An 11102-nucleotide genomic window follows, 5' to 3' on the forward strand; every position below is an offset into this window, starting at 1 on the left:
CTAGTTTAAAATATATGAAGTTACTTATAAAGACACTATTTAGACAGTCATTCACTCACTAACACACCCATGCAGTCCTGCACACATACTGTCTTCAACACATACAAACAGTGACACACTCATTCACGCATCTATGCACTAACTAATAGCCCCCACTGAACCATACAGACACTCAGACACTCATACTGATACTCGAAAAACCAAGTAATAACCCATATAGACACTCATGTAGCTCCTCACCAACCCATGCAGTCACTTATACACAAAGTGAGAGACTGATACAGATATTTACATATTCAAACATTACTCACTAACCCATGTATTCACTAAGATACACTTAATCAATCCGTTATACAATCAATTTTACAAAACAAATCATCCATTTAGACACTTATATACCCATTTATTGTTCCATCGACCTTGAGATATACATATATAAAACATATTTAATTTTCAGAAAAACACACATTTACTGGATGATGTCATCAGTGATGTCATCAGTGATGTCATTTGAGATGTCATCAGTGATGTCATGAGTAATGTCACTGACCATGTCATGAGTGATGTAATATGTGATGTCATCAGCAGTGCATTGTGGGCGCACGAGTTATAGTTAGCAGAACTAACTATAACGGAGGAATTTCAATGGTTTTGTACCAGTGAAATGTCCAGCTAACTATAACACCCCTTAACAATATATATGATAGATAGATAGATAGATAGATAGATAGATAGATAGATAGATAGATAGATAGATAGATACCCACGATACTCTGTCCCTCCACCTGTCCACAAGCACTTCTGTTTTAGCTTTATTTGTTTCAGACAAAGAAAGATATGATGCATTTCGGCCATACAGGTCTTGCTCTTGCTCACATGCTGTCTGATTGAAATGGAAAGCCTTACGTAGTGTAACCAGCACTTGTAACGCTTGACCTAGAACCTTGGGTAGAATTTTATTTAAACACAAAACCTTTGGTGGCATACTAGGACCTCCAGTTGGGTTATTATTAATATTATTATTATTATTGAAGTTTGAAAAGTCCACAGCTACTCCCTATGGTGGTGTCCCGGTGCTGAGGCAGTCGACTGATTAGAAGGGAAAGGGAAGAAGCTAGATGTAGTTGAAAAGCCAGGTTTTGAGGGCATGACAGACGGTGAGCTTTGTCTCTGATAAGCGGATCGATAGTGACAGGGTGTTCCAGAGTTTAGCGGTCCTGACCGCAAAAGCTCTACCGCCAGTCCTTGCCTTGCGAAAGCGGGGAGAGTCAAGGAGACATAGATGGTTCGGGCGTGACAGTAATGTTGGAGCCTGTTTCTCAGATAAACCGGGCCCAGTCCCCTGGTTGCTCTCATTACCAGAGTCAGGGAGTTGAATTCAATGCGCCTGATCATGGGTAACCAGTGCAGGTTCTTTAGGTGGGGGGAGATTGAGTTCTTTCTAATATAGGACACTGAGTTGAGTACTATTCCAACACAGGGACCGTAATGAAGAATTATACCAACCACCCAGTAGAGTACCTTGTGCATCCACTCTTGCACTTCATCAATACAACAGACCTAAGTTAAACCTATTGCACAATTATTGACCCACTAAGGATATCAATTTGGAGGGATCCGAATAGCACCCAACACCTGCCAGAGCATTTGAGAAATCCCCATGCAAAGTGACAGACAGAATGTCAAACTGCTAATGCCACCTGCATCCTGACATCTGAATGCAAGCCAAAGCATTCCCGCCAAGATGTTTCCAGTCTGTGGCAACACCCTGCTTGTGCGGCTCTTCACATATATATACTAAGTTAAACCAAAATGGTCCTATTTTTCATGTTTATTAGAAAACAGATTAAAACCCAGAGAGCTACAGTAGTAAAGAATAATTTTTCAGTCAGATGAATTGATTTCTAATGGTAGCTATTTTTTCTCAGGACGTGCCGGCGCTGCCGTTCCCTACAACATTTTGGGAGAGGAACCTTCCGTCGGTTCAGGGCCTAATGAAGTTCTGTGGATTTTCTTTTGTTGTGACGTCGGCTGTCGTTGCTGGACTCATAGCTCACAAAAGGGGACTATTGGTTAGGAACTGAACACGCTGCTTGGTTTGCTGCACAGCAAGGTCTGAAGTTTCAACTAGCACCTATCCACTTTAAATGATGCAGCCTACGTAAAATACCTTGTGTTTTGGTAATCAGTGTTGAAGACAATTGCGTGTGTCTGAATGTTTGGGTGGAACGTAATAAGTAAATCAAAGTTAACTTTGCTTTCAAGTTATGTATCAAAGGATAATTTTCTTCAGATTTTAATACATTTGTTTCATTCCTCTTAATAGAGTGTGAACATTTTAAGAGCAAAAAACTCAAAGGGATCAGTGACTGCACACTACAGGAGGCCAACATTGAACAAATTAACTTTTTGTGCTGTGTTTATTAATAAATAAATTGTCTGTGCATCATCAGTAATCAATGAATAGTGTGTTCTTGTGTCTAGCTTACCCAGCATGGATTTGAATGGCTTAACATTGATTGTTGTCAGTCTCAAAAATGTGCTTTTCCAAAATGTTCCCCCAGCCATGTGCTGATATTGGAAACAGGTAGGACATTACTCCGGGAACCCATGAATTGGGGGACAAATGTGAAAGTAAACCTGTTTTGGCCTATTTGGTCACAGAGGCTACATTCTAAAATATCTTAGGGGGTTAGGGCACCTCCTGCAGAGATCTTTGTGGGCCCAGCAATCGCAGGGGTATAAAAACAATGGTAACTTAACACTGTCTTTTGTCTTGCTACAGTTTTGACTCCTAAAATACTAGCTACAATTTTGACACCTAAAATAGTATTGAAGTTTAATGTGTCTTCTGCAAATCATCTTGTGCAAAGTTCAGATAACAGATGTTTACTTTATGTAGATAGGTGAGTGGGTTACTCTTTTAACAAAGTTATCTATTTGTTACTTGCAATTATAGCACAATGAGCTGTGGATCAGCATCAAGGAGCTGCTTACAAACTGCAAGTCATGAGTTTAGAGGATAATTATTTTTCTTAAACTCTCACTATTATAAGGTAGTAATATAGTCTTTGTAGCACAGATGATCCCACTCATTGCGTTATGTTTTAAAGCCGAAAGTTGTTTTTCTTTCAACCATGCACTCTTAACATAAAAGACCTACCAGCAAAGATGATATATGTCTCTTACAGCATGTAACTCTTATTTATTTATTTATTTATGCATTTTTATATAGCGCGGACTTTACCCGAAGGCGTCAGAGCGCTTCACAATAGGAACAGAAATGAAACATAATGAGAAACATTACACAAGAACAGATTACAAAAGCATACGTTACGTTACATAAGGTAATAGTGACAATTGTGAGCAAACAAAATACATGAGGTAGTAAAAATTGTGAGCAACCAAAAATACATGAGGTAGTAAAAAGTGCACAAGAGGAAAAAGTGACAAGTGTGCAGTTACAAGAGAAAACAAAGTATATTTTGAGGTATAATACTGCAATAGGTGCTAGACACTCAGGCACAAAAACAAGCGTTACGTAGGCAAAGGTGGCACTTGTGCAAGTATCAAAGGTAGAAACATGTGAGAGGTAGCAAACCGTATGATACAAGGGCAAAGTGGTGTGTGCATGTTACAAAAGGGCACCAAACACAAGTACATGGAAAATACTGCAAAAAGGCAGACACTCCAACCACAAGAACACACTGGGAAGGCACTTCCATGGTCATGGAAAGTAGAAATTTTCAGTAGTGGGAAGGCTTCCTCCAATAACATGAGGACGTGAATTACTTTTGGAAGTGTCTCTGGAGGAGGAGAACTTTGAGGTCCCTTTTGAAGGCCTGGGAGGAGGCGGTGGTCCGGAGCTGAGGCGGAAAAGAGTTCCAGATTCTCACTGCGTTGCCAGAAAAGGATTGGGCCATTGTTCTCTCCTTCTTGAAAGTGGGAGGTTCAAGCAGTAGATTCTCTGCATTGCGTGAAGGTCTAGAGCCTCCAGAGAGTTTCAGTTTATTCGCCAGGTAGCGAGGAGAGGAGGAGTGCAAGGCTTTGTGGGTGATACAAGCGATCTTGTAGATAGCTCTAGCCTCGAAGGGAAGCCAGCGGAGGGTGGATAACATCGGTGTGATGTGATCGCTTCTTTTGGCCCCATAAATGAAGCGAGCTGCTGAATGGAAAACAGACTTAAGTGGGGACAGGTGAGATTTGGGGAAGCCAGTAAGAAGAGAATTGCAGTAGTCTAGTCTGGAGAGGACCAGCGATTGCACCAGGGTTATAAGGTCCTGCTCCGGGAAGAAGCGTTGGATTCCCCAAAGAAGGCGCAGTTGGTAACGAGCAGATTTTGCAATAGAATTGATGTGGGGAGTTAGATTGAGTTTTTTGTCTAGAATGACACCAAGGGATTTTGCGCTGTCGACAATGATGGGTTTATTGTTTAGTAGATGCATCTGATCCATCCATGATTGAACCGGGGGAGGAGAGAGTGAGGAGGAGAAGAGGAGGAATTCAGTTTTGGAGGGATTCAGAATCAATTGATGAGTTGCCATCCAGTTTTGGATGGAGTCAAGAGTAGAGCTTAGGATGGAGAGATCATGAGTGGAGGCAACCTTGAGGTAGAGTTGAGTGTCGTCTGCATAGAGATGATAGTGAATCCCGGATTTGCTTAGGAGGTTTCCCAGTGGCTCTAAGTAGAGATTGAACAATGTGGGTGCAAGTATAGAGCCTTGGGGAACACCTTGGCCCACCGCCACAGGAGAAGAAAGATTGTACTCTATTTTGATCATTTGAGATCTGTCAGAGAGGAAGGATGCAAACCATTTAAGCACAGTGCCCTCCATGCCCATTCTCTGTTGAAGGATATTGAGGAGGGTGTTGTGATTGACAGTGTCAAAGGCTGCAGAAAGGTCAAGGAGAATTAGCAGACAGGACCCCCCTGAGTCGTGTATCCTCAGCGCATCATCAACCACTTGCAGTAGGGCTGTTTCAGTGCTGCAGTTTTGGATGAAGCCGGACTGACAATTGTCAAGAAGATCATTGTCCTTGATATGACGAGAGAGTTGTTTAGCTACACATCTTTCTGTGATCTTCGCAAGAAAGGGAAGGTTAGTGATGGGGCGGAAGTTGTTGAGGTCCTTCGCATCAGCAGTGGGCTTTTTAAGCAGAGGGGTGACCTGCCCAATTTTGAAGGAGACAGGCAGGGAGCCTTGCTAGAGGGAGAGGTTGATCAGAGTGGTCCAATAGGAAAGGGAATGGGTATAGAAGTCAAAGGCAATGGCACTGGGGATAGGGTCAAGAGAATGGTTGGAGGGCTTTGTTTCGCGTATGCACTTGAGAAGGGCATCTTCAGATATGGGGTCAAAGCTCTGCCAAATCGCTACGGATTTGCGCTCCTCTGGAGGTGTAGGATGAGTGACCTGATCCACAAGTGATTTCACTTTTTCATCGAAGAAAATAGCGAAATCCACTGCTCTCTTAGTAGAATCCTCCACCTCGGAGGATGGGGGAGAGCAGCTCGGAATCTTGATGAGATCGAATAGTTTTTTGGGTCTATTTTTTGCGGAGTCAAGGAGGGTTTTGAAGTGCGCCGCTTTCTCAAGGAAGATATGCTTGTGGTACTTGGATCTTGCTGTGCGAAGCATGGCTAAATTGTCTGTGGAGGGCACTTGCCTCCATTGCTTCTCCAGGAATCTTAGCTGCTTCCTTTCCTCATAAAGGGATTTGTTGAACCAAGGTGCTGAGGGAGTGGGCCTTATCCTTTTGCTTTTGAGTGGAGCGACGTTATTAATTTCAGCTGCAAGAACTGTGAGGCATTGGGAGGTGAGGTCGTCAACAGCTATGTTCGGGTCTAGCCTTGGAAGTGATAGCAAAGCTGACTCACAGAGGGGACCGACATCAATATTTTTGGCATCACGGAACCAGGAGATGGCCCTCTTGGGTTGGCCAAGAGTTATAGAGTGTGAAAGTTGAAGAGAGAATGGGATGAGGTGGTGGTCAGACCAATCTACATGAATTGGGGTAGTGGTAGAAAGCATGCCTGCTTTAGAAATAACAAGGTCCAGGATTGCGCCCTTAGAGTGGGTTGGTTCAATGCAGTGTTGGATAAGATCGTTTGTAGAGAGGAAGGTGGCCAGAGAGTTCGCAGAGGAGTCTTGTGGTACGCACCAGTGGAGATTGAAGTCACCCACGAAGGTCTGATTGTCACTTTGTGTGTATTGGTCGCTGATGAAGTCAGTGAGATCTTCTATAAATGAAGGGCCACTACGAGGCGGGCGGTAAATGATATGGAATCTGAGCGGTGAACGGTGTTTCAATTGAAGCTCAAGAGAAAGGCATTCAAAGGTGAGGGAGGAACTGATTGGAGAAGCCTTAAGTTGGAGGGCGTTTCTAAAGATGACTGCAACACCTCCCCCCGTGTTGTCAGTTCTGTCATTCCTAAAAATTGAATAACCTGTGGGTAATAGGAGATCAAACATCGAGTGAGAGGTATCTTTGAACCAGGTCTCTGTGAGGAAGAGCATGTCAAGTTTGTGAAGGGTGATGGTATCGGAGATTTCAAGTTTGTGTTTTACTGTAGATCTGCAGTTGTGAAGCATACAGCGCAGCTCTGTCAAGACTGTTTTGGTGACGGGGGCACTTGGGCTCTGAAGGGTGATCGGGATATTGTACTTATGTGGGGGTGCTCGGGAAGGTTTAGGTGGATGCTTTGTTTAAGCATGGGCGCAAAATCCGTTCCGCTCGCGGATTTTTCGGATTTTCGGCAAATCCGCAATCCGCGAACTCTCGCGGATGTGGCGAAAATACGCAAATCCGTGCGAAGCGGATTTTTTGCTTGTGTTCGCACTGCTCGCGGTCCAATTGGGGAGGGGTGAAGGAAGTGGCCCAGTCTCCAACTTCCTGTTCCTGTCCAGCAAGCTCCTCCCATAGGGGTGGGGTGAAGGAAGTGCCCCAGTCTCCAACTTCCTGTTCCTGTCCAGCAAGCTCCTCCCATTGCTTAGTCCATTTCCTGGCCACTTTGATTTCGATCTTGACTGGGAAGGATTACTTTTTGTGGATGCTGCTGGATATTTGGATTTGAGGCCTTTTGGATTACTTTTGGATTCGAAATTTTATTTCACAAGGAAGTAAGTTGATGTTGTTTGTTTGTGGTGATTTTTGTGTGTGTTGCTTGTTTTTCGACTTTTTAGGGGGGGAAATCTGCAAGTTCGCGAGCTGAGGATTTTTTTGCTTGTGTTCGCACTGCTCGCGTCCCGCGCAGCAACAATCTCGCACTCGCGAAATTGTAAAAATTACAATTCTGCACATGAATTGAAAACCACCAGGCTTAGTTATGGGTGCATGCATGATACAACTGTTTTGTTGAAATTTATTTTTAACATGATTCTGGCCAGGGCATGGATGGCATTGGATTGTGGTGATTTTTGTGTGTTTTACGACTTTTTGGGGTGGTGTTGGGGGCTTGTTATGTGGGTGGGGGCCATTTTATTGCCTGGTCCCGTGTGGGTGGGGGTCTATGGGCCATTTTTAAGCCAGTTTGTGTGCTTTGTGCCATAGGCCTGCACCCAGTGTGCTCTGATTTCATCCATTATGGCCAGGGGGCCCAGAATCGGTCTGTTCGCGGATTTTGCTGGTTTTTCGGCACGTTCGCGCCGTGAAGCAACAATCTCGCACTCGCGAAATTGTAAAAATTGCAATTTTGCACCAGAAACCACCAGCAGGCAGCATAAGCCTTCTGAAACTTCATGAATGGCATTGGATTGTGGTGATTTGATTTGTGTTGTGTTTTTTGACTTTTTGGAGTAGGGGTTGGGGGCTGGCTATGTTGGTGGTGGCCAGTTTGAGGCATGGTCCTGGCCATGTGTATAGGGGTCAAGCGGCCATTTTGAAGGCAGGCAGTGAGCTTTGTGCCATAGGCCTGCACCCATTTTGCCTTGCTTTCACCCATTGTGCCCAGGGGGAGTCAGTGGTACATGAAACTATAACCCTCTCTGTGTGTGCTCTCTTGGATCAATGTTAAATTCCTGTTTCCCAAAAATTTTGCAATTCTTAATTTTGAAATTTCCATATTGTGTGGTGTGCACGAGTGTATTCATAAATGCCTACTTGCAAACTATTTATTGAAGTGCTACATATGCAACATATATTTACTGATGTTCCTCTGTCTTCGTTTGCTTGTAGGTGCATAAAGTCAATAAATCCGCATCATCGTTGAGCATCAGTGCCAGGAAGAAGTCCTGCTGCGGCCTGTTGTTCCGACATCTGAAGAAGATGGCTCCAAAAAGAGGTGCCCGTAGGTCCTCTAGCAAGAAAGATGTCTCTACTAAGGAGAAGAAGAAGCAAGTGGCACCACTTACCAAGGAGACTGGTGGCACCACCACAACATTTTTGTGGGGAAAACAAAGGCCCACCATGAGTGCTGGACAGGTAGCCTGTTTAGTGGTTACATCACCAACGACCAGTGATGTTGGCTCATCGCAAGAAAGTAGCAGCACACCATCAACACAGGTTGTAACTCATCTCACAAGTACTATTCAACAACCAAAGCCGCAACAACAACTGTATGGGTTACTAGTACAAGCACAAGTACATGCGCAAGGAGCTGTCCGAGAAGGAGCTGTCCGAGAAGGAGCTGTCCCAGAAGGAGCTGTCCGAGAAGGAGCTGGCCGAGAAGGAGCTGGCCGAGAAGGAGAAGGCCGAGAAGGAGAGGTCCATGGAGAGTTGCAAGTAGCGATCAGTGAAGAGGCCCATGTAGCGGCGCATGGAGCGGTGCAAGTGCCCACAATGGTTGTTCTTCCAGAAGTAGGGGCACAGGAGGAAATTGACTTTGGAGCCGGGGTATCATGTCAGGAAGACGAAGGCACTCCTCCTGATGATTCATTTTCTCCCAGCTCCCCACCAAAGAAAAGATCAAGGAGTGTGTGTAGAAGTTCCTCTTCAAGCCCCGCTCCATCAGATGATGATCTGGATCTAGATTGGCACCCATCTCCGACGTCTGAGAGGGAGGCACACCATGAGCTGCGAAAGGTATCAAATGTTAAAAGGAAGGGCCCTGGAAAGCTCATACTTATGGATCCGAACGTCGGACTTGATGAAGTGGTTCATTCTGATGTTGATGAACAGGATGACAGCAATGACCTAGTCATCACACACGTCATTCCAGCCACACCGGCCATGCAGCAGACAGACATTTATACCCTATCCCGACGTCAGGCTGAGCGTGACCCTGGCGACGTGCCACTGGTAGCACCACCAATGCAGTCAAGTAGTACAACAAGTTCAACAAAACCTACAGCTCCCATATTTTCTCCCCAAAGGGGAACTCCATCCAGCTCGACTCCCTCAAGTAGGGTTGCTGAAATAATTGCACAACCCAGTAGATGTCTGCAAGGCTCATCCACCACTGCTTCATCTGGCATTGGCAGTATCATCTCGTGCGCCAAAACCAGAGGTTTCAAGTCCCCAGTTTGGAACTTTTTTAGTGTCCATGCAAAGTATGATAACATAGCCGTTTGTTGCATTTGTAAGACTAGCGTTAGCCGTGGTAAGACTGGTACCAACTATGGAACCGGAGGCCAGATAGGTCATCTTGAAAGAAGGCACGCTGTCGAATGGTTTGCGCACCTAGCAAACATCAAGGGAAAGCAATCCCAAAGGGCAAGTGGCCAAAATATACCCATACTAGGTGTTTCATCTGAAGATGACGGGGAGGTAGAAGAAGCGTCAGACATGTGTCCGGTTGCACCCAGTACCCCTGGCAGCACCACACCCTCCGGAACACATAGGAGGCACACTGAGAGTCTGGGAGACACACCAATGCGGAAAATGTCAACACTGATCAGAAGTGGGTCGAAGAAGGCATCAGCATCATCCCGTAAATTTGTCCAGCACACCATTTCAGCCATGTTCTCCTCAGATGTGCAATTTCAACGCAACCACCCAATTGTACGCCTGTATAACACTAAGCTAGCTAAAATGCTAGCGGTGGACCTTCTCCCTTTTTCGTTTGTCGAAGGTGTGGGTTTCCTTGAACTCATGGCAACACTGGCCCCTAAATGGAAGGTTCCTAGCCGGTTCTATTTTGCCAGGGTTGCTGTTCCAGCACTATATAAAGAGGTGCTTGAGTTGGTTGGGGCTGCTTTGCAGAAGAGTGCTGTTCACACTATACACCTGACAACCGACATGTGGACCAGTTGCCAAGCCCTTGATTACATGTGCATCACTGCACACTGGGTCTCTTTTTCAGGGGTTACAAAACAGATAAATGCAGGTGGTGACTTGGTCGAGATTTTTAAGGGTGCTCGTAAACATGCAACATTAGCCATGTTTGGCATGGAGAAAAGTCATACTGCAGCCAACATTTTGGATGACTTTAACAAAAAGGTCTCGCAATGGCTGCCCCCAAGAAAATGCAAGGTTGGTTATGTTTCTACTGATAATGGCAGCAATGTAGTTAGGGCCATGGAGGACGATTTCTATTTCAGAGTGCCGTGTTTGGCGCACTGTATGAACCTTGTCGTGCAAAAGTTCTTGAAAAAAGAACTTGCAGTCGACAAAATACTGACCATCTGCAGAAGAATATGCACACATTTTAACCATTCGTTTAAGGCCCGGAAGGAGCTGAGGCGCAAGCAAAAATGAACGTAGTATGCCAGTGAAAGCACTTATCCAGGAGGTGGCAACACGTTGGAACTCAACCTTCTACATGCTTGAGCGTCTGCATGAGCTGTTTCCAGTACTCAATGAGTATTTCTACAACCTGGGTGGTGATACGACAGAAATGATGCTAGCGGTGGAGCAATGGCAGCTAGTTAAAAGCCTGACAGACATGCTTCGTCCTTTTGAGGTCTTCACGCGTGACGTCAGCAGGGAGGACTGTTCTTTGAGCAAAGCTATCCCATTGTTGCTGAAGCTCGAGCACCAAGTCAAGGTGGTGTCTTCACAATTAAAAGATGCTGGAAAGAATGAAGCATATGAGTTGGCGCAGAGATTATTACAACGCCTAGTTAGCAATAAACGGCTTGTAAATATCAAGAAACAACAGCACTACATTTGTGCTACTATTCTGGATCCACGTTACAAAAAGCCATTGTTTGGCAAAGTAATAATTC

General features: G+C 44.9%; 1 protein-coding gene across 1 annotated transcript in view; it reads left to right on the forward strand.

The window, feature by feature from the left end:
- The window catches only part of LOC144773341 (amine oxidase [flavin-containing] A-like), a 667192-nt gene extending 664736 nt beyond the window's left edge, over positions 1 to 2456 (forward strand). The window contains exon 15 of the mRNA XM_078658306.1: positions 1929 to 2456. Coding sequence (XP_078514432.1) covers positions 1929 to 2084 — 156 coding nt within the window. The 3' untranslated portion in view covers positions 2085 to 2456. The remainder of the gene's footprint in view (positions 1 to 1928) is intronic.
- The last annotated feature ends 8646 nt before the right edge of the window (positions 2457 to 11102 follow it).

The sequence above is a fragment of the Lissotriton helveticus genome, chromosome 8 (genome assembly GCF_964261635.1).
Source record: "Lissotriton helveticus chromosome 8, aLisHel1.1, whole genome shotgun sequence".
Lineage (NCBI taxonomy): Eukaryota > Metazoa > Chordata > Amphibia > Caudata > Salamandridae > Lissotriton > Lissotriton helveticus.